The following is a 27,987-nucleotide window of genomic DNA, read 5'->3' on the forward strand; positions in this document are numbered from 1 at the left end:
TCATTATCACACTATTGTCTTTAAAAAAAAAAAAAAAGCTCCAAAGAATCAGCATGGACTTTTTTTTTCCCAATGTGATTTTCATTAGTAATTTATTCAGATGCCAGCATGCAAACTATGCAAAGAGCAAATCTCTTCCTCTAACTGTAAATATTTACAGATCATATTAAATGGTATTTAGTACTCTGCAAACATATTGTCAACAGTTCTATCCAGATTCTTCCCTAATTACAGCCTGAGAGTTGGCACAGGCATGTCCTCCATGAAAAGATGGTTATCAGAAAAAATAATAGCAGGCTAAATAGGTTCCTGGCTTAATTAAGACCGGAGTTTATACCAGAGGTGAATCTGGCCCACACTGAGTTAAAACTCTGTTGTAGCAGCTTGTACATACCACACACAGAGCTGGAAAGATGATGCTTCCCCGGGGGGACAGCTTTCCCAAGCAGGCTGGGAACCTTTCTTGGGCCCAAAAGGGCCACTACAATGCAGGGCAGAGAGTTTCAAACTTTCACGTGTTTTAAGGGGTGTAGTTCCACCTTTTCTTAGACATAATAGGAGATGTATGACTATTCTTTAATTTGCATCAACTGGCTAAGTTTATTTGAATAGTCCAGAAGAGCAAATATTCCCCATCCAAATCACCATCTGTTCTTAAAACAGAAATGCGTTAATTCTTAAACACAGACCTGCCTTTTGGTCTCCAGATCAGACTGCAAAATCCCTGAATGGGTTAATGTCTGGGACAGAGCTTGATTATATTGAAGCCATTTCTGTTTAAACTAATGTCCTAAAATCTCCCTTCCTGTACTTCCAGCCCAATCCCCGTTATAGCATTTCATTATACCCCATAACGTCTGCTGTCCTCACAATCTGGAACAAATACAAACCAACTGAAAGCTCAGTGGTGACTTATCCCTCATTTATATTCTAGAAAAACCTGCTATTGCAAGCATGCCTTAGCACCCTGGCTTTTCACATGAGGTATGTAAAGTTGCAAAGATCTCTAAAGACTTCAAAATAATGCCCTCCGTGTGTCTCAAACAAAACAGCCGGACTGACTGACATTCTCCATGCGTGGTACAGAGACAGGTGGGCAAGGGCACATTCTTGACATCCCATTATCTTTGATTGCATGATCTCAGCTCTTTTTTAAGTGCCTGTATTTTCCCATTCCACATCTGGACTTTTCCATGCGCAGTTTTTTTTCCTCTGTTTTTCCCAGAGATGTGCTTGTTTTTCACTACATGAACCCTCAAGGCCATGCGCCCTCCTGCTTTGTTCAACAGCTTCACGTTATTTCCTCCATCACTGTGCTTGGTCCTGCCAGATAATCTGTTCTACAGCAGACAGTGCCCCTCCCCCTTCAACTGTCTCTTCTAATTCTCTTAAATTGCAGAGCTTCCTTCTCCCTTCCTCCTCCTCTTGAAAGGAGGGGAGGGAAGATTTCAATAGATGTCAGTATCCTACATGAATGATGGAATGCTATATCTATACAATGTATACAGACAGAGATGCTTTAAATGGAGTACTCAATGTAGAATGCCGGCTAGCTCTGCATTTTGTCTATTTTTAATTAACTGATGAACCAGGGTTTCAACTCCTCCGCCTCCTCCTTTGCTCATTTTGAAAAGCAAATCTGTGTGTTCTAAAATTACATTGGGATGTGCGAATGATTTCAGCATCACTTTCATCTATGGCCAGATTAGCAGTAGCAGACAAATCCATAGAAGAGTTGAAGTAATAAGGGTTTTTTCTTCACCTGTTCAATGCCACAGTCACATCTCACAATCTGAACTGTGCCTGTGTGTGCACAAGGCTAGTTTCTGCACCTTTTGTTGGATGACTCTTCTTTCACAGAATCATAGAATGGTTTGGGTTGGCAGGGACTGTAAAGACCATCTAGTTCCAAATCCCCTGCCCTGGACAGGGACACCTTTCACTAGACCAGGTTGCTCAGAGCCCATTCCAACCTGGCCTTGAACACTTCCAGGGATGGGGTATCCATAACTTCTCTGGGCAACCTGTTCTAATGCCTCACCACCCTCACAGCAAAGAATTTCTTCCTAATGTCTAATCTAAATCTCTCTCTTCTTTGGGCATTCTGGAAATAACCCAGAGGAGCTGAATTAAGGAGATAGTGTGCTTGCTCTAAAATGGGCACCCAGGGTTTATTGGAAGTCCTGCTGCCATTTTAACGAGCCAGCTCCACACTTCAGAGTGCAGCTCAGACATGTATATTATGTATGTGTCTGTATACACACGAACATTACATGGTATACAAAAGCTTCAAAGCTCCACTGCTGCTAGGATGTGCCCCAAACAGCTGTCGGCTGCTGATGTGCACACTTTTGGCATAGGCAGCAGCGCTAAAAATAGCGAAACAACAAGGAGCTCATTTCTGGTATTTGATTCAACATTTAATTCCGAACATTCTATACTTAAACAATGCTGTGGCCAGTTGTATTGTGTTTCTGTAGCCAGGTTTTGGTATCAGGGGCCTACAGGGGTGGCTTCTGTGAGAAGCTGCTAGAAGCTTCCCCCATGTCTGGTGGAGCCAATGCCAGCTGGCTCCAGGATGGACCCACTGCTGGCCAAGTCTGAGCCAGGACTAGGAATGATAGTAACATATTAATGATCATAACATATTAGGAAGGAAAAAAAAGTTGTTGTGCAGATGAAAATTGCAACCAGAGAAGAGCGGAGTGAGAACATGTGAACAACTGTGCAGACACAAACATCAGTGGAGAAAGAGGCGTAGGAAGTGCTCCAGAGCACCGGAGCAGAAGTTCCCCTGCAGCCCGTGGTACAGACCACAGTGAGGCAGCTGTGACCCTGCAGCCCATGGAGGTGAAGGGGGATGCAGAGATCCACCTGCAGCCTATGGAGGAGACCCAAGCTGGATCAAGTGGATGCCCGAAAGAGGCTGTGACCCCATTAGAGGCCCATGCTGGAGCAGGGTCCTGGCAGGGACCTGCAGACCCATGGGGAGAGGAGCCCACGCTGGAGCAGGTTTTCCTGGTAGGACCCATGGCCCTGGGGGGGACCCACGCTGAAGCAGCCTGTGCTGAAGGACTGCACTCCATGGAAAAGTGACCCATGTTGCGGCAGTTTGTGCAGAACTGTTGCCCGTGGGATGGACTTATGCTGGAGAGGCTCGTGAAGGACTGTCTCCCATGGGAAGGACCCCAAAGGGAGCAGAGGAAGGACTCCTCCCTCTGAGCAGAAAACAACCTGTGATGAACCGACTGTAACCCTCATTCCCTGTCCTCATGCGCTGGTTGGTAGAATTTGGAAGGAGGGAGGGGTGGGGGAAGGTGTTTTTAAGATTTATTTTTCTTCTCATTCTCCTGCTCTGATTCTGTTACTAATAAATTTAATTAACATCCCCACTTTGAGTCTGTTTTTCCCAAGATGGTGATTGGTAAGTGATATCTGCTGGTCCTTATCTCAACTCATGAACCCTTTGTTACATTTTCTCTCTTCTGTCCAGTTGCTGAGGGGAGTGTGAGAGCGGCTTCAGTGGATACCTGGCGTCCAGCCAGGGTCAACCTGCTACACCAGTGGACTGCCATCAGGAGACTTGCACAGAGTATGAGTTATATGAGAACATTCATTCCTAGATTATGGTGGAATATATGTTTTTCACGGTCCAGGGCAGCAAGAAGCTGTTATCCGGTACATTTTCCTAACTTTTGTTCCTGCTTGGTGGTGATTATGAATCATAGAATGGCCTGGATTGGAAGGGACCTTAGGGATCACCCCGTTCCAAGCCCCCCGCCATGGGCTGGGACACTTTCCACTAAACCAGGTTGCTCAGAGCTCCATCTACCCTGGCCTCGAAAACACGGGCAAAACGCGTTGGTAGTGAAGGGAGCTTTGACAAAGCCACTCCTACTGCTGTTCCTCAACTCGCAGGGGGTGACGCCGGAGTTCGCGCTGTGAAACACCCAGGAGGAGGAGGAGCAGAACACCCTCCTGCGAGCGCAGCTTGTCACTGCTGTATCCTAGACCGAACTCTTAAAACCCCACGAACCCTAAGCTGTGGAGCACGCTCAGGGTAATTTAAAAATAACAACAGCAAGGTAATTCCTACACCACCTCACACAGTGACACCACCGGTCCCTGAGGGCCGGCGCACGCGTCACTTCCGCGGGCAGTCCCACCCTCTGCCCCCGGCGCCTTCCCGGGGCCTTTCCGGGGTGAGACGCGAGGGGCGGGGCAACGCGAAGGAGGCGGGCCCATGGCGGTAGGGGGCGGGGCACTGGGAGAGCAGGCCAATGGGGGGTGGAGGGGCGTGTCCGGGGCGTGGCTTGGCTGTGGCATGTGGCGGGGCCGGGGTCTCCAGGGGTCATTCCCATCCTTGCTGTTCCCTGCCTTTCCCTGCCCGCGGGGCCGCGCGGGGTGAGCGCCTCTCCTGCTCCGCGGCCGCGTCCTCCGCCGGGCTCCGCCACGTCGTGAGTTGCGGGCGGGCAGTGTCTCGTCCTGGGCCTGGGGGAGCGCGGGCGGGAGGGACGCGGTGCGGGGCGAGCGGCGGTGCCGGGGGTGTCCGGGGGGCCGCGGAGCGGGGGCGGGTTGGGCGGCGAGTAGCCGCGGCCCAGGGGCGAGCAGGAGCCTCGCAGCCGCTCCCAGGAACTGCCACAGAAGTTGGAAGTTAATTTGTCACAGGAGTTGCGAATAAATTTTCCGATAAGTTGCATTTCCCCCCGTAGCAGCGGCGGGAGTGGTGGCTTTGCTCTCCTGCGGCGTGTGGATGCTTGTAGATGATTTTGTTCCTGGGGAGGTGGGAGCCGGGAAAACTGGGTTTCCTTGTGGGGAAGAGAGGTGATTGACTCAGCAAGTAACTCGCTGCCTGAGAGTAACATTTTTAGGCCCTGTGGACCACCTCAAAGGTACGGTGTCCTTACGAGACGCCACCCTTATGCGTGGCATCACTGATATGTAAATATACCGTATGTCTGTATAAGTAAGATTGAGTGTGTACAGTTGGGATTACCCTTGAAAGCAGCATCCTGCTTTGTGTGGTATTGCACTGAAATCTTTCACCTCTTTTCCTACCTTAAGTAAAGGTTTTCAGAAGGTTTAACTGTACCCTAGGCAATGTTAGCAAGGTGTCAGCTGGAATCCAGTAAATGGTAGGAAGAATAAATACTGTTCTTTGACCAAGCTCTCAAATACAGCATCCTGTGGGGAAATCCTATTGCAGTGGATCTTCTTCTGATGGATTCAGCAAATCCTTTCACTTTCCCCTCTGTCTCCTAATCTTTGTTTTTTAGGATTGGCAAAGAAAACTCATGTTACAGGATCCTGTCAAGTGAAGTACCTTGATGTCCTGCATGTTAGCTGACTGAATCTCTGCCAGGCTTGGTCATGCAACACCACTCCTGTTTCCTGATAAAGTGAGTTAGCTGCCTGTTTACCAGAGGAACAAACCCAAGAAATACTAATCCTTTGCACCTTAAGCTAAATTGCAGTGCAGCCTTGATGAGTGAGGTAAACTTGCTGATAGTGAGCATTCGGTGCCCTTTAGACCTCAGAGGGTTTGTGATTGATCAGTAGCTTTGAAAACTAGGCAATGTGTGTTGATTCAGTGTTTCTCTCTCTGAAGTGCATGTATTTTTTTATTAATCCAAACTATCTACCATAATCAACCACTACTATATAGATTAATACAGTCCATTGCATGGTAATGGATAGTTTGGAAGGAATCTATACATTTTTATTAGCTTTCATGTCTGTAGTAGATTAGAGAATGTGCTGTCCATTTTTGCTGCTTGGTTCTAGGTTTCATATATATATATATATCATGTATGTATACACACATGTATTGTTCTAGTACTTTTCTGGGAGAAATTCCAGGCTACATGCCTCTTAAAATGTTGGTGAGGACATCTTTATTTTTTTGTTTTAATTGCAAATTCCCTGCTGGATTTATAAACCCATCTGCCAGAAAACAGACTTTGCATCTGGTTATCTGCTATTGAAATTCTAATTGGCACATCCATACAACCTGAAGCCTCTGCCTTCTAAGGAAAGTCTCCTGGCACAGACTTTTTGAAGGCTCTGGGAGTAATTTGCAAAAAGAATTTCCAGCTATGGTGATGAAAAACATCGATGCTGAATGCCTGATAATGTATCTAAAATGTCGGGATGCACACCTTAGATTACAGGGTTAGCTAATGTAACTACTTAGAAACATACTAGCAGACTTTTTCAGTTGTGTGTTACTGACTAAATTTTCAAGGGAAAATACTACAGGGACATTAAGGAATGGAGATGTTTGTTTAAAGCAGTGCGTGTTGAAAATGTCCAAAACTTTGCTTGAAGGAAGTGTGAAGAATTGATTTGTTTGGGTAAAGTTTCTTGCCTAGTATCCAGTTCTGCTGATGTTTCCCCATGCTCTGACACATAGTTAGCTGAGTATGTGCTCTGTGTGTCATCATCCACCCTTGGACACAGTTTTATAAACTGAAAGAGCCATTGAGCAAGTCCAGCTAGAGTTTATGCCAGCATATTTGCAGTGAACATTTCTGGGGGAACCTAGATGTAGGAGGAAAGAACTTGCTGCTCTGCTGTGTTCCCACGAACCAGGGTACTGTAGTGTCTGTTTCATCCTGGCCGCTGTGCGTGTTCCGAGTGGTGCTGGGCTTATGGCTCAGAGCAGTGGTGGGGATGGCTGGGTGTCATGCACATGCATTGCCTTCTGTCCCTTGTCTCCATATGGAGATGTGCATTGTCTGCGTGTGAGTGCTGAACAGCCAGGCTCAAATCCATCTGCTCTGACCGGTTTCTTCTCTCATCCCTGGATGTCACATATAAGCATGTTCAGACATTGCTAATGCAGTATGTTTTAGATTTATCCTTGCCTTTTAATTGTTGCTTTGTGTTTGATACAAACTTCTAATACCAAAAGCAATTATGCACTGGGAAAGCCAGAGGAAAAAGCAGTCAATTCACTGACACTTGCATATAGATCCTCAGCTGCTGTGCATTGCTACAACTCCTTTGCAGAGCAATGACAATCCACACCAGCTGGCCATTTTCCCTTTTAAGTATTTAAATTGGGATAGGATGCCTTTCTTAAGGAGATGTTTGTCCCTATGTACACAGCTGGTACAAAGTCCGTTCGTGTGGTTGATGAGATACCCTTCCCACCCTCTGTTAACACAGTAATTGTTGGACGAACCTCTATGGTTTATGCTGCACCAGGAACCAGACTAGGTGATCATTGTGGCTTTTTTCCCTCCTACCCTTAAAAGGACTGTGAGGGCAATATCCCTGCTGTGAGTGCTGTTGCTGGATGCCATCTGACACTGTGTGCTCTGGCTCATCAGGGTTGTTTCCCTTTCCAACTTCCAGCCTGTTCTGTAGGTCTAATCCTTTGTCATACCCCACCTGTCAATGATACCCAGCCTGCTTGGGTGTGGAAGGGCTGTTGACCCAGAGGGCTGTTGACCTTGTTGACTGGGAAGCCAAGAAGTCCTGAGAGGTATCAAGGATTTAACACATTCGTTCCTCCAGTAATTTTTGGTTCCCTTTCTACATCTTAGACTTGGAGCAGTCAGTGGGGCTTGTGAATTGATAGGTGTGGTATTAGTATGCTGCTGGCACTGCAGGGACAGTAATAATGCTGAAAATTGGTGCAGGCAGGACCTGGTTGCACACTTTGGAAACGTTGTTCACAGCTCCTCCAGCTTTTGACTGCTGGCAATCCAAGTCAGTCAATGTGCAGGTAAGGTGCCCAAGGTGCCTGTGGTACAGCAATTCGTTCAGGAAAGGACAACTTATCTCCAGCATGGTATGGGGACCCCCTTCTTGAAGGAATGTTTGCATGGACATTGCTGCATGTTCCTGTGAACAACTTATCCAACAAAAGCAAGTGGCAAGAACTGCAGAAGTGGGTTTTAAAGCTCAGTGGAACCACAGGATTGCCTTGCTAGTGTGTAGAGTAGCATTTAGCTGAGGGCTCTGCTTTGCTGTTACTGTGATTTCACTGGAATGAGGTTTCCTTAGGGCAATTTTGAATGTCCATCAGCATAGGTGCAAAACTTCTGACAGTCTTCTGTTGCCTTTGCTGGCTTTATTTTTCTTTGCTGTTCTGGGGCATGGCCTCAAGGGTTGGGTTGGGTTTCAGTGCTGAAAGGTGGGCATGCTACTGCACTGATACCAAGCTGGTGCTGTGTAGTGTTTGTCAAGCAAAATGGGACTGAAACACTGTCCCCAGTGGCTGCAATTGCCATGGTGGGAAAGTTGGTCTTTAAATGCACTTGGCAGAATGTGAGATCTCTGGATTGACAGCATGTGGGTCTGGATTCTCCATCACATCCTTTCCTCCCGTTTTACATGATAGCTTGTCAACCGTTTGGAGAGCACACTGGGCGCTTGTTTGTTTGGTTTTTTTCTTGTAGGACAATGTGGTATGAAGAAAGGAACAGAGGGCAGAGAGCCAGGGATATGGGTACTTGTTTATTTGCAGCCAGCTGGACTGTCCCCCAGTGCATGTGACAGGACCCACAGTCCGTTTGTACTCTGCTCGAGGAACCAGCTGGTCCTCCATTTGAGCAGGAAGGTTGCACAGTCAGTGCAGGTTACAGTTGTGTGCCTGGATTATCTCGCTGCATCACCACAGCTCCTGTCACCTTTGCTTGGGGAGTCTCAGTTGGGCTGTGTCCTCTAAAGGACAGCTAAATTGTGTTCTGCAGACATGGCTATGGAGTGTCCAAGCCCCCATAGCTGCCTCTGTTATTCCCTAAGTACACAAAGAGGGAAGAGAGGTTGTCTGTGTGCAAGAGCCTTTTATTAATTTACTGAGACATTCAACAAGTCCTCTTCACAACTATCACTGCTTCTGCTAACAATGACTGCCCAGGAGGGCATTGGGATTGCCTGGGCTCCATCTGACTCTGACTTGGTGCCAGGCCTGGAGAACTGCTTATGCAATAGTCCAGGAAAACACTTGAACCTGTACTTCTGATGTACCCTGGTGTCCTGGTTTCAGATTTGTTAAAAAAAAAAAAAGGTGTGGAAGTGGAGGGGAGTGACTTGATAAAATTTGCATTGAATTTTACGTGTATGCTTGGGTTGCATTTATATTTGTTTGGCTTGGGGAGACTTTGCAGCACTTTAGCTAAATCTGGTTTTAAATCCACTTAAGTTAAACTCCTAGCACAACTTGTGTGTGGAGACCAGGATGAAATCTCATTAATTTTAATAGGATTAAGCATGTTCTTTTGCTGAGTCTTCCCCTCTATCTTTTTTTTTGTTTGGCTTCTCTGTATTAAAAAGCAGGATAAACCTTTCCACTCTTCCACCTCTTTGTGAAAATGCTTTATCAGTCTCAGAGAAATGTCTCTCTGGTTGCATACAATAATATTTTACACATTTTTTTCCTGTGCTTTCAGCTGTAGTCCTACTGCATCCAGTCTTTTATTGGCTTTTGCTTCCCCTAAAGGCACAATAATTCCTGGCAGCAAGAAAACAGTTACAAGTGTTTGCATGGTAAGTTTCTACGCTCAAAATCATTATTTTTCCTTTTGCTCTCTCTGGATAGATTTGAAACTGCTGTAAAACAAGTCAATTAGTAGAGAGAAACTCTGTAGAAGTCAGCAGGAACTGAGCATGTGCAGATGGGTGAGGGCAAAATTAATCCCTGTTCGTGAACTGTGAATAAATTGAAGAACAGGAAATAAAGGTAGAAGTGTTATGAATGCAAACTGGTTAAAGGGAAATATTTGGGATCTGTCTAAGATTAAGCAAACCATTAATTGGAGAGGAGGCTGTTTCGTGCATTTGTGTTACCTTTTCATTTCCTCATTTCTCAATGTACATCATGCCCTGAATGTCAGTATTGATTATTTTGATTTGTATGTGATTTATGTTATAGGAACACTCCTCTTCCACCTCTCCTTCAGAAAAGACAAACTCCACAGCAGGTATTTCTGGATGTTCCTGAGATGCTCTTAATGGCACACTTAATAAGCATATGCCTTCATAGGAAAAATAAACTGTCTTGTAGTTATGTACTAAGCTGGATTTCAAGAGACTTAATTTTCATTTCCAGCTCTGACTAGTTCCTGTAGCTATATGCAAATGACTCAGTCTTCTCACACCTATAAGATAAGGGAGGGCTGGTCTGTCTTACCTGCACTCCACTCTTTTGAACTGATGCCCTGTTGTTCTGTGGGCTGGTCTGTATTACAAAGGTTGGGCTGATGTCTCAGCCCAACTTTTGTCTCAGCAAAGCTCCTTTCTACCATCAGTCCTTGTGAGGAAACTTTACATCATCAGTGTGTTGTCTTGCTGGCAGTAGCATCTAGATTTAAATTCCTGTATCTAAGTAAAAAAGGAGAACATAGTGGAAAAAAGCTTTCTGGTTTTTTTTTCCATACAATAAACAGGAGATTAGCTTATTAAGGGGGCTAAGGAAGGGAGTTTCTGATGGATGAGAAATGCCCAGTGGTATCTTGAAATTCTCCATGTCCAAGCAAAGAGTACTTATTCCCTAGATCATAGAATCATAGAATGGTTAGGTGTGGAAGGGGCCCTAAAGATCATTTAGTTCCAAACCCCCTGCCATGAGCAGTGATGCCACCCACTAGACGAGGTTGTTCAGGTCCCTGTCCAACCTGGCCTTGAACACTTCCAGGGCTGGGGCATCCACAACTTTTCTGAGCAACGTGTGCCCATGCCTCACCACTGTCACAGCGAAGAATTTCTTCTTAACATCTAATCTAAATCTCTCCTTGTCCTTTCACTGTCTGCCTCTGTAAAAAGTCACTCTCCCTCTTTCTTATAACCTCTTTTAAGTACTGAAACACCACGAGGTCTTCCTGGAGCCTTCTCCAGTCTGAACAGCCCCAACTCTCTCAACCTGTCTTCATAGGAGAGGTGCTGGACACAGCACTCCAGGTGGGGTCTCACCAGAGCAAAGTAGAGGGGTAGAATCGCCTCCCTCAACATGTTGCCACACTGCTTTTGATGCAGCCCAGGATACAGTTGGCTTTCTGGGCAGCAAGTACACATTGCTGAGATATGATGATTTTTTTAAGGGTTTGTCAGCAGTTTATATTTGTGTTGTAGAAATGACAGGATCCATGTGTTCTGGCTGTAGTGGCCATGAGATGAGTTGGCATGTACTGTGGCTGAAATGCATCATGGACAATGTCTGGGGTATAGCTGACTCTAATGGCCATGTTTTGGTTGGTGAAGCCAGCAAGGGAATGCAATGTCATAAGCCTGCCAGCAGTTACATGACTCAGTTTTATGCAGGTCACAGGTTCCACTAGTTCTGCTAGACTTACTCTCATATATAAACACCTGCTTTGTGTGTTGAATAATTACTGCTAAAGACAGATCTGCTGATGTGGAAACACCTGATAATGTTCTTCAGGGACACGCTGCTTGAGTTTGAGTTTTGAGTTGAGCTGTGATGCAGGTGGCTTTTGTTACCAGCTGACTTGATAAGTAAAAGCAGGAAGTTTTGTTTGCTTGCTATTTAGCAAATAGCTTTTAACTGAATCCCCTATATTCATAGATTCCTGTTTGTTGTTTTTCTCTCATTGGAAAGAGAGCAAGGTTTTCTAGGCTTTGAAAATCTCATAATGTGTAGAAGTTGGATATGTGTTTATGCACTGAAATATATTCAGTGAAGTAGCAGAAGTGGATTTCTGGTGCTGATAACCCATCTTCATAAGGAATATCTGAATGAAAGTGTTTCAAAATAAAATATAAACAGAAAATGCTAGTGAGGTGAGGTGGAGGGTTTTGTGAGTTTTGGTTGCTTTTTTTTTTTTTTTCCCCTGCAGGTTTTGGCAGTATTTGTAAGTAGTTCTTTCTGGGTGTTATGTTCTGCACTTGGCCCTTGACCCCTCTGAAAGTTGAAACAGATGTCATGCAAACTGTGGTAAAGGCAAACTGTCCCTTGGGAACTGACCAAAAACTGCAAACCCTTCTACTGAATGAGCTCTTAAGTTATTGCATGACTTGTGACAAATTTGTTTGCAGTAAATCAGTAAGATTACACCTGCAGAGGTCCCTTCTGGAGTTAAAATACATGCTCCAAGATTGTGATACACAGCTGACTCAAGCATTCACATTTACAGTTGTTCTGAGTAAGATATCATGAATGCCATCCAGCTGTAACACTGGATTTCATACGGCGATTCATCTGCATAAAAGATGTCTGGATGAAGGACAGAAATTGTAAATATGTGTACAAATTTATTTCGGTATTTTTGTCTCATCTCCAGGAAAGTTATTGCTGGAGAAAAGTGTTTTAAAAAGCAAAGGCTGAAGTGGTGGGCATGCAGTTTAAATGGCTAGAGATTGTTTGATATTGTAGATGTTAATATGCATCTGTATAGGTAGAGAGTTTTCTGTACTTGTATGTCAGTGCTAGAGGATTTGCTAAGCAAGATGTGACATGTAATTCCTCTTAGATGGCTGTCATAAAAAAAAAAAAAGGCAAACAAAACCAACTCCAAAACCCCCCAATGCATGCTGAGAACACCTAATCCTCACTGAATTAGTTTTTCTGCTCCGTTATCTGCTTGGACAGATTTACCTTGTGATATGATTTCAGGCAATTGAAGTGAAAGTGCTTTACTGTAGAATGGCTCAGGTGCCCGAGAAACTGAGTGCTGAGACAGAAGCTGGATTTTGTTGGGAAGCTGGTGGAGGCAGAAGCACTGTTTTCTAGGGCAGAGGAAGCCTTTAATTTCTCCACACTAGCGAAGGAAAGTTGTCAAGGTACTTCCACTAAGTGCTGCAAGCACTTGACTGTTGGGTTACGTTAGTGAAACATAATGTTTGTGGTAGTTGTAATCTCTCTTGGTTAGATGGTGAGATTCAGGTATCCCCATGGAATAGTTTTGGAGTTCTCCTCAGCGACATCAGCAGAAGACAGAAAGACAGACTTTCTTCTATATCAAGCTCAGAAAGGTTCAGAAGAACCTGCTGCTGCCTGTGCTCTCCCTCTTCCATCAATGAGGGGCTCTTTAGTGCAAAGACATTTGTACTGGAAAAGCTTTGAGGAGCTCAAACCAAACTTATTTTACTTTGACTTATTTAGCGGTTTTTGAGCATCAAGACTCAAAGCTTAAATGAGTTCCCCTGAAACTGAAAAGAGGGAACCTACAACGAAGTAGCTGCTGCCCTGCTGCCCTGTAGGAGATGAGATACCCAGGAGCTGGGCTGAAGCACTTCTGCAGATGCTGCCATGAAGTAAGGAGAGGGAAGGATGTTTTTCCTGTAGGTTCTTATAACCCATAGGTTTACATTCATGTTGCTGAATACTTACTGGCTATGGAGAACCTGCCACAGGGAAGGTCAGCAAGGTTTAGGAAAGCTGCTACTGCATTTGATTTTTATTTTGTTTAGAAAAAATAGACTTGGCTAAGCTTCCCCACCCTGCCCTGTGATTTCCATGCCTTTCAAGCTGTCAAAATCACAAAGCAAGGAGGCATGCACCAACAAACCTTATTTGGTATCGCTATAAATGTGTTCCTTGCTTGAAGACTTTAGGAAGAATCTCTTGATTTGTGCTATGTATTTGTGATTTATGTATAGTGAAAAGACCCTCAGTATCATATTGTATTGTGATAAGCTGGAGTGTCTTTTTGCTGCGTCTTACCTGGGAGATCCTTGGTATGAAGCTACCTTTGTTTTTTAACCTGAGTTGTTCGCTTAAAAAGAAGAAACCTCCTATAATCTAGTAGCCTTCAGGATGTTTTGCTTGTGAGGATAAGGGAAGGTGGAGGCACATATCTTTTGATTAATTTTTTTTTAATTTGTATTTATTCTCTGTGTTTCAGAATATGCACAAAGATCCTATTTCTTTGCAGAAAGGAGAAACAGCCAAAAATGCTTTCCTTTCTTCAAGTTCTTTTAGCGCTGAGCAGAAGTTTCCTTTCAGTCATTGCACTGGGACCATGTTTGGCTGTTTCCAGGCTGCCTGAACTTTCTTTTCAGTTTCTGAGCTCCTCACAGTACTGCCTGATGCTTTTGTAACATAAGGTGCCATCTCTGCTGTGTGTAACCCTGCTGAAAACCGTGCAGAGGCTTAAATTCCTGAGGAAAGTTGCAGAACCTTGTGTTCTGGATGGAGATGAGTCCTCTGTTTCTACAGACCTAAAATTAGTGTTATGGCGACATGAACCCATAGAGGAGCATAATGATTTCTCAAAAATATCTGGAGTGAAGGATGGCATTTCAGTGAAATTTAACTTGATCTGTATTGCCAGGAATTTGCTGATTGTGGTAAAATTCTGCAGGGCAGGAGGTGGGTGGGTGACCAAACTTCAACATGTTGGCAGTTTTACTTGCTCCAAAAGTAACACTTGGTTACTTGTGCCTTCAGGCTGAAATTGCTGCTTGTTTAAGTCTCTGTTAGCTCCAGACTTGTCAGTTTTGAATTTAATAGCACCTCAGGCACAATTTATTCCTGTGCATGTGCACTGTGCTGGTTCTAGCTTCTAATGCCATCTGTCAGCAACCATGAACCACCCTTGCTGCAGAGTGCCTGATTCTGCAGGCACTTAGAAAAAGTCATGAGTTTGCCTTTTACCCTTCTTGAGCAGCTTTGCTCTGTATTAGCTCAATGGCTGCAGAGTTCATGTGGGAGCCACTGGATGGTTCCTTTGAGGGTCTTGTTGAAAGCCGTTTAATTTGAAACACATGGTATGAAATGCCCTACATTTGATCTCCTGTTCCCATGAGACAACACCATGTCTGAAAATTTGCTATCTGTTTCAGGTTCAGATCAGACTAGGGAAGGTTGCAGTTGAGCCATAGTACATGTTTTTATTGCTTGGAGGTATTTTTGTTGACAGATTTATTGTTCACTCACAGCTTTATGTAGTTAGCCTTTGGCAGTTCACTTTTCTGTATATTAAAACTAGATTGTTTCAGATATTTCAAGACAAGGCACAGTTTCATAAATCAAATAGCTGTCTGATCATTTTTCACAGGAAAAGTGTCCTGCTGAGTAGTATTTCTCAGCATTGGAGCTGCAGCACATGGCACTAATATGGGGGAGAAAGGATGATGGATGGGTGATGCTGGTTTGGGGTTTTAGGCTTTAACATTTATTTCCTCAGAGGCAAAGTGTTGTGGCCATGAAGCCTCAATGGTGACAGTGTGGACTGTCCTCAGCTGTATAATCTGTCTGCCTTGTCACCTGAGGGAGGAATACAGGTGGGGAACAGAGGCACAGAAAGATGGAAATGGGTAAAGCTGGTAATACTTGAAACAAAACTAACCCAAAAAAAGCACCCATAAGCCCCAGTGTAGCTAAATTTGCCTGTTGTGGTTTAACTCCAGCTCACAACTCAGCCTCACAGAGCCACTCGCTCAATCCCACATGGAGTGAGGGTGGAGAATGGAAAGGTAAAAGTGAGAAGACTCTTGGGTTGAGACAGAGTTAGTAGGAAAAGCAAAAGCTGCGCTTGCAAGCAAAGCAAACCAAGGAATTAATTCGCCACTTCTCATGGGCAGGCAGGTGTTCAGGCATCCCCAGGAAAGCGGGGCTACATCATGGGTAACAGTGACTTGAGAAGACAGACACCATCACTCCGAACATCCCTCCCTTCCTTCTTGTTTCCCTGGCTTTATATGCTGAGCATGATGCTGTACGGTCTGGAATATCCCTTGGGTCAGTTGGGGTCACCTGTCCTGGCTGTGTCCCGTCTGACTTCGTGTGCATCCCCAGCCCAGCCTCCTTGCTGGTGGGATGGGGTGAGAAGCAGGCTCATTCCCTGAAGCTTGTAGATGCTGCTGTAGGCGTTGCAGTCACCTTTCCTGTGGGGTGTGTGTCATGCAGATTGATAAGAGATTTAACTGTAGATGGAGACTACACTACAAATTGAAGGAGGTGGTTTATATTTAGGGGAGGAGAAGATGTATAACTTTATTGCTGCCTAATTAAAATACTTTTGCTTATTGGGCTGTTGTCCTTAACAGATTCTAGTGTGATGCAGTCTGTGTAGGCTTTTTGGCTTTGTAGGATCTTTTAAATCTCTTTTTTGTAGACGTGTATTGGGAGAAACGTCAGAAAAGGCAGAAGCAAACCAAACCTATGTCCATCCAATACCCTATTTTGTCTGCTGCAGCAAGGAGTGTGCTGCTAATGTGCCTGCTTTTCTGTAATACATGGCCAGCTGTGCCATGTTAACTGAAGAATTGTGTAGGAGAGGGAATATAAGAAATGAACTTCTGGATCTGAGCTGGCAATGTTTTTTCTCCGAATTGCATTTCAGAGCATGTGTAACTTGCGTCCTACTGTTGCAGCAGATCATCCTCTAATGCTCTGCTGCCGTCACGTCAGCCCCAGCTGTTTATCAGATCCAGCTGGCTGGTCAGCATTCTAGCCTGGCCAATGTATCTACGAGATAGGACTCATGATTTCTAGGCACATTTTCCTTCAAAACTCCCTCTGAAAGTATGGAACTCTGCACTTCCATCTCAGTCATCTTTCTATGGGAGCGTTTTGTTAATACTGGAAATGATGGGGGCATGGAGAGCCAGTATTGGGGCAAAAAATGGGCCTCTGATTGTTGTATCCTGGTTTTCCAAGGAAGTGGGAATGCTTCACACTGCGCAGACATCTTAGGAAGTCAAAGGAACTGTGTCCAGACCAGGGACCTAGCAATGTATTTCCTCCTCTATAATCTGTAATGCTTCTCTGCTTCACAGTCTTTTCATTCTTCATTGTTGGTAGTACATTACATGTTGTAGAAACAGCTTTGCAGCCTGTCAATAACTTTCTTGGGGAGCCAAAGGAACTTAATGGCTCTAAAGCTGCTGTTCAGAGAATCATATAACTTCGTCTGGTCATGCTCAGCTGACATTGGGTCAGCCTCATGTACCTTTGGTGCTGCCCCTTCTGTCTCCAGACTTGGGAAGCAAAGTGCTGCTCAGGATTGCAGCGCAGATTCCCTGTCTCCTGTATTCTTGCCTTGATTTACCAAACGAGGTGTGCTTGTCTTCCCTTAGCAAAATCTAATTGAATTCTGTTTTTCTAAAGAGAGTAATACAGCACTTGTTTAGACGGCTGACAACACAACAAGTGTTTAGCAGCAAATACAAGTGGGAAACAGGCCTTATGTCTTCTCAGCTGGACGGGAAAGTAGCATTGTTGTCTGCAAAAGGAATCCCACCTCTGTTTTCCCTGCTCTGTTGATATACTGAAGCTAGAACATTTCTTTGCTACTCTTTGACCTTATTTCATACCTAGTCCATGCACACTTGTAAGAATGAATTTTGAGGCAGTGTCTGCTGGCTCTTCGATGACAGCTCAAAGGAGCATGTGTTGCCTTAAATGATTTGCTTTGCACACTTTGTACCTGTGATCTCTAACACCCACGCTCCCTCTTGCCATGGGTTTTTTTTGTCTAGTTCTACATCTCTCTTTTCACCCTGGTGCAGTCCCTGTGTGCACCTTGCAGCTGCTTAATCACAAACAACTGAGTCTGGCTGGGAGGGCGTGGAGGCAAGGGATTTATCTTCCAGAGGCTTCTCTCTGCTCTTGAAACATCACCCTAATCATTTTCTTTGAAATAGTACTCTGCATTTTTTAATTTGTACAAATTCCTTGTCTTGAGCCCTGTGAGAGCAGCAAGAAGAGAGTAATTCTTTTGAAACCCAGCAGGCAGTACGCTCTGGATATGTGTGTACATTGCAAAGTCACCAGTCATTCAGTTGTTGACTCAGTTATTTTAGTTATATATGCTAAGTTATAGCCACAGATGACAAAAGTGAACTTTACATTTTTCAGAGCGTAGTCTTTTCCCACATTTTATTTGTTGCTGTCTTCTGTGATTTTTTTTTTAACTTTTAATTCCCTTGGGGATGCTCTAAAAGTGAAGAAGGTCATGCTCAGAGTGTGAATTTTGCCCCGATTTCTCAAAATTAATTCTGATGGGAACAGTAGCATTCATCTCTTCCATCATATTTTCCAGGCAGAGTGTGGTTTCTTCTGGGGATCAACAAGATTTGGAGAAGGTTTAATTAGTGCTGTTCTGGGTTGTAGGTGTGTGGAGTGGGTGTTCAGTGGGGTCTCTGAGCACAAGTGGAGCTATGTGGAACTGGCTAGAAGTATGATAGGAAGGCAAAAATACAGCTTGTTGCTTGTGATTATAAAAGGCAGTTGTTAAATCAGGAAAAGTGATCTGCAGATAATTGTAACTCTTGTTCTGGATGTATGGGATTGGCTAAGGTGGAAGAGGCCAAAAAACCCCACCTCTAGCTGGAGGTTCTGATATTTAATACAGCATCCTAAGTGCCATTTGTACTGCATTAAAGTATGACTGCATCTGGTTATCCCCTTGCTGGACTTGGAAATGAGCTATTTGCTTCTCTGACACACTTATAGTCTGTGCATTACGTTTGTCTACTTCACATGCTCAGTCTGCAACCTGTAAAGGGATTTTTATAACTGGCTAAAGAACACTGAGAAGTGTTTTAAGCCTCTAATTTTGGATTGAGTGTCTTAGAGGAGATATTATCAGTTGGCCACTGAGGAGACCATGTTTATTGAGAGGGAAAGGGGAGACAAATCTCTTGTGTGTGAGCTTGGCTAAACCACTGTTGGCCTAATCCAGAAAGGCTGCCAGGTACTTTGGAAGAGGTGAGAGTCATGTGCTGGGGTTTTGCTTTCCTCTAGAGTCGTTGCAGTTGAGTGGAACCAAAGTCAGCCAGGATAGGAAGGACTTATAGTGAATTAAGGTGGTTGAAGATACAAAACACCTCTTTGCATAGGGGACAGATAGCTATGTTAACGCAACAGCTTCAAGACACTGAGTGTGATCAACATTTAATCTTACAAATATCTTTGGTACTTGGGTTGGTTCAGTTTTATTTGTCCTAATATACTGAGATTTTAACTATGATAATAATTATAGTATTTATTCATAGATATAATGCTGCTATATCTGCAGTTTCAAAATGCAATGGAAGATGTTTATTCTTTGAGGGTGGTTAATATAACTAGAGAATTATTAGTAAAGGTAGGAAAAAATTCTGTAATAAGTGTTAAGTGTTTGTTTTCATTGCTGTTATTCTTTACTACTTTATTTAAAACAGTATATGCATACATTATTGCACAGGCAGTTCATTCTCAGGGTCACTTCTTAGGCTGTAAAATAATGCTTCTTGTAAACACTTTACCTTGAAAATGGACAGCAAAGAAAAGCTGCACTCTTTAAAATATAAAATTTGCCATTAATTATGTATTTTTTCCTTTTTTTTTTATTTTCTGTGGATCAAATACTGCTTTCTGCATCTCTGCCTAGGTCTGCTGAACTTTAAAAAAAAGTGCAGTTATTTTGGCATGTTGTGGTGGGAGTGCAGGTTGACAAACAGTGTTCTGAGGCAAAGTACCTCTCTCAGTGTCCGTGAGAGAACCCAGTTCACTTGCTGTAAGTTAAAGGAATTTTTGCTGTCTGCCAGCAATAAGGATCTGCCTGTTCTAGGAAAAATCTTTTGTGGGCAGAGTTACTTCATGTCTTCCCTTGCTTTCCCACTTGCTCCCAGTCTTGTCAAACTGCAGTTTTCAATTGTTAATCTGCAATATATGCTAAGAGTGACAGCAAGAGCATGCTAATGGCTAAGGCAAACTTGTAGAAGTGTCTTGTAATTTGGAACAGTGGGAAAAGTATTAAAGTTAGCTTGGCTGAATAGCACAAATTAATTACCAATAAATTACCAATCCCCTGACAAAAAACGTGGGGCTGCTTTCCTGAGCAGCTGATGCCAGTGTAGCGTGTTGCCAAGGCTGTATTTGTGTATTGCACAGGTCATCTCCTCTTCTGTGCTGATTCATTCAACTCCTGCTAAGGTGCACTTGGAAGAGCAAGTGATAAGGAATGAGCAAAGTCAGTCTGTGCTGTGCGTGTGTAGTGTGAAATGGAGAGAGACCCTCGTGAAGCTGGTGCTGGCTGGACACCAGGCGTAGTCTCTGGTACACAGGACTAGATGGGGCTGCTGAGCTGCCTTTCCTTGCCAAGACTTCTGTTGTTAGGTCAGACTTAGAAATATTTCCAGCTGCCAGGTGGGATGACGCGAGCGTGAACTTTTGGCTGCACTGAGAAACCTGCTCACACAAAGCGACTGCGACGCTGTGCACACCTGCTCCAAGGAGAAAGCTGAACGGGGGTGCATGAGCTAAGGTCAGCAGTGCAAGTACCCTACAGCCCAGTCAGTTGGGGCTCCCCTGCTCTCTGGGAAAGCAGAAGATATAGAAATGCTCCATCTATTTTCAACAGGTAAAATAACTCTCTTTACTAGAATAAGTGGGCAGGAAGGAGACTCTGAGTTCCTTATGGAATTTGTAGGGTGACTAGAGAAGCTGAACTTGAGGCACTGCAGTTTAGTATCGAGTTTTGTCCCCATCTTTGGCTCTTTGACCATCCAATGTGGACCTGTATATTATGTGTCCTCTGCGAAGCTTGGGGTACCTGTTTATATTTCACCCCTTTTCACACAGGGTTATTTTGAAGCTAAAACTGTTGTCCTTTTTGGGGCTTGAGGATATAGAAGAAGAAGGAAAAATTGGAAACAAAAGTTCCATGGTAGGAGGCATCAAAATGTTGTGATCTGTGAGTCAAAGCTAATAAACGTTATTTTGGGCTTTCTTGGAGGGGAAAAAAGGCTCTCAGTCAGATTCTTAAATTCACAAGTGTAGTTGGGACTGGAGTTGAGAACTCAGGCCGAAACTTCTTGCATGGATGGCTAAATCAGGGTCTTACGCACATTCCTGATGACTGTTAGATGTTCTTCACTATGATATTTATACCATTCACACATGCTGCTCATTCTGTGTTGTGAGCTGCCTTTGCAGTCATCACATACATCCTTGAGATGTCACACAAAGTTGAATCTCAACACCCTTTGAAGGCTGTGACATTTCATAAAAGCAGGATGAGGACTAAAACTTGCTTCAGTGATGAGGAAGAGGGTCGCCCTTAAAAATTACTTAGGTCACAGCCTTAAAATTGGTGTGGTTCAGGCTGAACTGTTTGGAAGCTCATATAAAGCTTTAAAAAGCCTCAGAAACAGGAGGGTAAATCCAGACAGAAGCCAATGATCTGCTCTGGTATCAGCTTGAGCTGCTTCAGTGACTTCAAGGATGAAAGCACGTCCATTGGGACAGAGACTTGTGTGTGCATTGATAATGAAGGAAAGACATTGCCAATTGTTTTATGTGGGGAAATGAAGGCTTGCTGTGGGTGTGAATCTTCTTCGTAACAGTTGATGTGTCTGTGTAATGTCTTGGAAGATCTGAAATAGTGGCTTTTGCTTGTTTTCAATCAAAGCTTCCTGTAGCTGTCTGCAATGAGCAGGAAAATCAAAGCAGAAATCAACCTTTGGTTCTTGGTTTTGACTGACTCTGTATAAAGGCAGGGACAGGACTATAGTTCCCCATATTATCAGTGTACTCAAACTGGTGTAAACCCTTCTGCTCAGCCTGGGAACAACATTGAGGGTCCCAGAATGAGTCAAAAGGCATCATATCTGTGCTGTCATATGCTTGTGTGCTTTGAGATTGACTTTGTACCCATGGCTTTTGACTTAAGCTGTTCTTCATTGGGACCTGGGAGAAGAAGAGCAAAGTACCTTTTCCAAAGAAGGAGCCTCTCTGTGAATTTGGGAATGGTCTGTACTCTCCTGCCTCTGTGTCCATGCTTGTTTGTGGTGTGTAATGATACTTGCCTGCCTTTTGTACATTTTTTTTCTATTGCTGCTGATAGGAATATAGAAAGTTTTGTTTTGTTTTGTTTTGTTTTGTTTTTTTAATAGGTATATTGCAGTGGATCTGAAGTTGATATAAGAAAGAATTGCTTCTGGGAAGAGAAGCCTCCCTGTAAGGCCAGCCCTGAAGATGTGGACTGCCACTGTATTCTTCCTGCTGATTTCCTTCTCTATATGTGAACACAGGTTTTCTGTCCTAAAGGGCAGAGGAGTCCATGTAGTGCAAATAAACAGGCTTACAACTGAAAAACAATGCAGGGAGGCTTGTCAAAGCCCAGGTGCTTCAGGTGAGGTTCTTGTCCCTTAGATGGAATTCCAGCTGTGTTTTCTGTTCCTTGAAGGTCTCCACTGCTCCCCTGACAACTTTCTTTCTTAATTCCAGTTGTTTACGGGCTTTTACAGTTATGCTTCTCTGTGCAGTGCTGTAGTGCTAAGTAACTTCTGACAGCTTTGGTTAAATTGAATCCAGAACAACTGTTTCCCAGGGCCCTTCTAGCTTCTATAAGAAACAGCATGCATGTGCTCTTGGTGTGCACTGATAGCGTGCAAGCAGTGTTAGGTCACTTGAATTGAAGAGTGATTATTCCATTCTGCCAGATGTTTGCAAGTAAACAGTGCTCTTGTAGACAGCTGCACTAGAACGAGTAGTCTTTGTTCCCTGCTATGTTTTTCCTGCCTTAGAAGAAACTACTTGTATCCTGCAACTGAGCACAGGGTTAAACAAATCTGGCGAGATGAAAGCCTTCTGCTCACTACCTCTGGGATGTCTTTATAAAAGCATTAAACTTCTAAATGAGTTTGAGTTATCCTTATGAAGGTCTCAATCCTATCTAGCCACACGTGAAAGCTCAAAAAGCTGGTGATGTTGTGGTGAAGATGAGGCCTTGGCTCAGGTGAATGAATATCTGACATTCAGATTGTTAGGAACATAATAAAGATGCTGCTTTTAATGGCCAGGAGTTTCAAAGCTGTAGTTCAAACATGAGACATTCCTTCGTAGTGGAAAGAAAGTACCTTTATAAATTGTTTTATTTAGGAGATAAAGTAAGGGTGAGTTTGTTTCCCAAGGCACCAGGGCTGTGAAAACTCCAGGTTCTGTTTTTTAAGGTGCTAAACCCTAGACAGATGACACATTCACACTGACTGTGCTGACACTTAGGGTCTGTAGCACTTCATGTTGGTGTGTTCCACCTGACAATCTCTAACTTGTATGCACGTGTCATCCTTAACCTTCTGATATATTGATAGGGTAGAAAAGGTCATCAGCTGCCTTTTCCAGAAGAGAAACATAAAAAATTTAGTTAGCCTGCAATAAGGGCTGCAACATGATTTGGCTGAGTGGTTGGACCTGTTGCTGACTTTAACTACTTTGTTGTCTCCTAATCTGTTAGTACAGAATAAGTCCAGTTGAGTGTTAGCTTTGTTGAGCAGAGGGTTTGAGCCTCTACAATTAGGTGACCCATTCCATTTCAGGAAACCGTGCAAGACTGAACCCAAAAGCATAAACTTTTCTAAGTTTTACATTCTGTATTAAATGTACTGAAGCAATTTAATTTCTATTTGTTACTTGATGGCTGGTCTGTTGCACTACCTGGTGTCAAGGGAGGTGGAAAAGATAGAAACTCTTGACATGAATGTATGTGCAGAGAGATCATCTGGAAAGAAGGACCTGAAATGTTTTTATTTGTTATTAGCTTTAGGTTTTAAGATCAACTTTACTGATCTCATTCTCATCTTCCCCAACAATATTTTTTTTATGTTTTCTGTCACTACAGACATGAGACCTGAGGCTTAGTTGTCAGAATAGTTACACATATGTAACTGTTGGTAAGAAGCAATAGATATTATTTTTTAAGATATTATAGTTTTAAGTTTTAATCTACAGTTGCACAGGGAGATGTCTTCATAGCTACATTGCTTGGAGAAGTGGAAAAATAACATTCCCAGCTGGTTAGGCACTCTTCCGTAGATGTAATTTGTACCTTTGCTGACATAACATCAGTTACTTATGGAAGTAGTGCAACTACCACAGCAAAAAGGGACCTTTTGAAGTTCCCTGGTCCAACTCCAATTTAGATCTGTCTGTTCAAGAACTGATGGAGAGACATCTCTGGTCCCCAGTCCAGCGTTGGAGTGCCCTTGTGCTAGAAACTAACTTTTTCCCTTGATGTTGAGTTGGGATTTGCTGTAAATCATCTGCTTCAGGCCCTCAGACGTCTAATAGTCTCCCTTGGACTCACTCCAGTATTTCAATACCACTCTTGTAAGCTAGAGAACCCAAAACTGGGCATAGTGTTTAAAATACCTCCTCAGTATTTGCTGGAGGAGGTTCATTCCTTCCCTCAGAGCTTAGTTATGTATACGTAGACATGTAGAAAGAAGTTAGTCAGTTCAAAGGGATGCCAGGAAAGCGATTTCTTGCTGTGATGAGTTTATTTAGCTTGTGTTGGGATTTGACTTAGTAAAAGACAATTTCTGTGATGGCTCCCGTGGCTAATGGTATCATTATTCAAAGAATGAAGAGTGAATTTCTGTGTAACTCCAAGCACTGAGATGAGAGCTGTCTCCTATGAGTGATGAGATGGATGTCTACTCAGTTTTGGCTCATTTATTCTTTTTCCCTCAGTAAGATATGTAGATGAATGCTAGCATTTACATGAGAACAAACTGTAGTGCACTTTCTTTGTCCCTGCCTGGGTGAGTGAATTGCTGTTGTTAGGAGATGTTGGTACCAGAAGACAAGCAGGTAGGTAGGCTGCAGCTCCTATATTGATTTCATTGGCTTTCCAGTTATTTTCGCCAAGGCTGAGTCAGGATCCTTTTAAGGCCAGACCTTCTAGTTATTGTGTGGGTTTGGGGGTTTTTTTGTGTTTTTGTTTGTTTGTTTGTTTGTTTTTTCCAATTCTTTAATTAAAGCTATGAAGCAGCATGTTTGGTATGTTTTGTGTAGCAATGCATTTTCTCTGCTGTTTTCAGGAAACCGTCGCTGGAATTGGTCTGTGCCCTACCAGAACCACTGCATCCTCTTGCAGTGTCCCCAACTGAGTGTGTGCCAAAATGCTGGGGAACAAGACATCAAAGATCTACTTGGAGGTAAAGCCATGTTTCAGGTTCCTAGTGAATCCAGGATCCTGGTTCTTTTGCTTTAAATGCCTGTGTTTAGACCTTGATAGGCTTTCAGCTGAGGGAGATGGATTCTGAAATGCCTGTAGGATAATTCTGTAGGTAGAGTTGATTGGAATAACCACGACCTAAGGTTTCTGGCACCTGCACGTGCAGGCTATGTCTTTGAATAACTTTTGTAACTGTTACCGAGTAACAGTTTGTTTCCATGTTGAAGACATCATTCATTCAAGCCATTTGCATGCCACACGCTGTCCTTGTGAAAATAAAGTCATAACAGATGTATTTATATTTTTTTCAGAGAAAGGAAAATGTCTTGGCATTGTTTTTCTCTCAGATTGCCAGAATTTTGTTCCAGAGTCAACAGGCTGCTTCTATAATCAGAGCAGCAATTGCTCATGGTGACTTTCCAGTGCCAGGGTATTGAATTTTAATTAAGTGACACAATAACAAAATGGAGCTTATTCGTAATTGAGGAACCAACCTTTTAAAGTATGTTTCAAGAAATCACTGTACCCCAGTTTAAAAAAGAGTTTGTTCATGGTTCTTTTGGGTTGGCAAAGGTTTCTCTGCAACACACCAACCAAGACCTGTGATAAGCAGATGGGGTTTATGTCACTATAAATCTAGCTCACTAGTTGTGAAGGAAATTATCCTGATGTAGGGAGGTGTAAGTGGGAATTTCTGCCCATTTTTGAGAGGTGAAAATTATGAATCTAAGCCCAAAGGCTTTGTCAATGATGTGTAATTTTGAAAGCATGAGTCTTCTTCTCAGGAGCTGACATTTGTAATGCTGCTCCTGTTGATAATGTGCTTCTGCATTGTAGCTCTCTACTTGATTACTCCCCTTTTGTGAAATTAATTCCCTGGTTGGGTAAATACTAGAGGTCTGTGGTAAAAAAAACTGAACCAAACCAAAAATCCTCAAAGGGATTATGTGCAATAAAGACAGGGCGGGGGGGGGGGGGGCTGAGTTTTCATGTTCTTGCTGAATTCAGGACTGGTTTATTCCAGTTGTACTATGTCTACTGCAGAATAAGTGTTGTGGTGTGCATGTTGGGGGGGTTGAGGTTAGATTTGAGCTTGAGAGTTTTATTCTTACAAAACTCATTGTTTTTGTCTTTTTGAAGAACTTGTCAGCAGGAAATGGGAAACAGTCCTGTTTCCCCACCAAAGCTATCCACAGAAAAAGGAGAGGATGCTGAACGCACAGGTTGACCAACACAGTGTGGAAAACCTGTTTTCCTCAACTGCTCAAACTCACAAAATTCATTTGAGGCATTTGCTTGGGTTTGAGAATGAAAATGTCACAGCAAATACAAGCAAATCAATTGCAAGCAGTGCTACCACTCCTACTGCCCCAGCTGTAACAACAAACATTACAAATGGAAGTGTCTTCATTACCACTTATGAAACAACTGCCAAAGCTTCAAATGCCCCTGGAGGTTCTGATACCATTGCTAAAACCATGCAATCCACTGCCTTTTCTCCCACTTCTGGTAACATCTTTTCTTCCACTTCCAGCCATGCCGGCCAGATTGTGGTCACCAGCCAAAAATCAGGAAATAGTAGCTCTGTCTCAGTATTGTCCCCCACTTCTACTTCTGCTCCCCTCACTGTTACTCCTAAGGCAGGTACTCAAACAGAGCAGTCTAACCCAGCTACCACCACCACCACCACCAGTGCTCCCCACTCTAACAACCCCACCACTGCTGGAGCTGACCTGAAGACACTGACCACAACATTGACCACCCCCATCCCACAGGATGCAAGAACATCTTCCACTGCTACCAGTCATGCCATGACACTCAAACCCTTGGAGAGTTCTCACTCTGCGAATCCACTGCATGTCAGCACGCTGCCAGCTCTAAAGCCAGAAGCAAGTACAAACACAGGATCCTTGAGTGAATCAACTTCTCTTCTGGGCTCCACAAGAGGTGCCATGGTTTTAACTAGAGCCTCTACAGTAGAAACTACGACTGGGCACGGGATAAAGTCAACATCTGACATCTTTTCAACAACCATGGCTCCAACAGATGCACCCAAAACAACAGCTTTGGACCTCACAGAAACTCAGGACAAAGACAATGAGTACCTTCTCATTGCTGCCGAGCCTCTGACTCAGTACTTGGTGGATAAAAGTTCACTTCTTGCAGTGCTTTTAGTTGGTACGGTTTTTTTCATAACTGTTATAGTTCTTTTCCTCATGCAGGCCTATGAGAGCTACAAGAAGAAAGATTACACACAAGTGGATTACCTGATCAATGGAATGTATGTGGACTCAGAGATGTGAAGGGGTGGGAATAATACAGTAGGCAGAGAGGTGGAAAGGAGTTTCAAAGTCTGTCTGACTTGTTTTTCCTTCCTATTTGCCTATAACACAAACTGAAAGTGCTTCCAAATTTACTTCTAGTGCAATTGAGGAGAAATGCCATGTACTGTATTAAGAAGAAAAAAAATAATTTTTTATTTAACTGTGCAACAAGTTGCTGTAAAAACGTAAAAAGAGGAATAATTTTTAACATTTTCATAATGCACAATAGCTTTGGCCATTATTTTTCATTGCAAAACAAACCTAACAAGGGGTAAGCTACCACCCTCTGAAAATGCTGTAGCGCTTCTTCAACTGTGCAAGTTGAAGTTACACTGCAAGTTCCTCGTGTTCCATTTGTTTCACATGTGCTCCTTGGAAAACAGAGCAAAGGATGCTGTCACCTTTTGTGAAATGCTCCCAAACAGCCAGATGAGAAGTCTGGAGTATTGTTGTAACAGGGAACTTTTAATCCAGTGTGTGTCATATTTCAGTATGCTTCTTGCTTGTAAAGAGGTCTGTTTACAAGGTATTGTAAACCCTGTTTACTGCTAACCTAAGATCTCTTTTCACCACGGAGTGGATTACTGTGCCTCTGCACTTAAATGATCTTATTTTTGTATTCAGTTAATAAACGGGACCCTGGAAGGGCATATTTTGTTGTGTTTCTGTTTTCATTCCTGTCCCTGCTGGTTCAGAAGCAAGCAAATGGGCTTTTGGGGCTTAAGCAAATTACCTCCACTTTAGTATTCCAATTATGGGAGCTTTGAAGACCTCACTGAAAGTATGGACATGTCTGAGAAGATACT

General features: G+C 43.4%; 1 protein-coding gene across 7 annotated transcripts; it reads left to right on the top strand.

The window, feature by feature from the left end:
• Positions 1-4,066: 4,066 nt before the first annotated feature.
• On the top strand, positions 4,067-27,831 carry LOC135415669 (uncharacterized protein C11orf24 homolog). 7 transcript variants are annotated; one of them, XM_064657702.1, is made up of 7 exons: positions 4,313-4,457; positions 5,277-5,399; positions 9,402-9,498; positions 9,884-9,932; positions 21,793-22,031; positions 24,721-24,837; positions 25,998-27,831. In XM_064657702.1, exons 5-7 carry the CDS (start codon positions 21,875-21,877, stop codon positions 27,158-27,160), a joined length of 1,437 nt encoding a protein of 478 aa, XP_064513772.1. In that variant the 5' UTR covers positions 4,313-4,457; positions 5,277-5,399; positions 9,402-9,498; positions 9,884-9,932; positions 21,793-21,874; the 3' UTR covers positions 27,161-27,831. The 7 variants fall into 7 exon arrangements, with proteins under 7 accessions (XP_064513774.1, XP_064513769.1, XP_064513773.1 ...); XM_064657700.1 differs by lacking the exon at positions 9,884-9,932 and adding an exon at positions 21,570-21,687; XM_064657704.1 differs by lacking the exons at positions 4,313-4,457; positions 9,884-9,932 and adding an exon at positions 4,067-4,085.
• The last annotated feature ends 156 nt before the right edge of the window (positions 27,832-27,987 follow it).

This window comes from Pseudopipra pipra, chromosome 6 (assembly GCF_036250125.1).
Source record: "Pseudopipra pipra isolate bDixPip1 chromosome 6, bDixPip1.hap1, whole genome shotgun sequence".
Taxonomy (NCBI): Eukaryota; Metazoa; Chordata; class Aves; order Passeriformes; family Pipridae; genus Pseudopipra; species Pseudopipra pipra.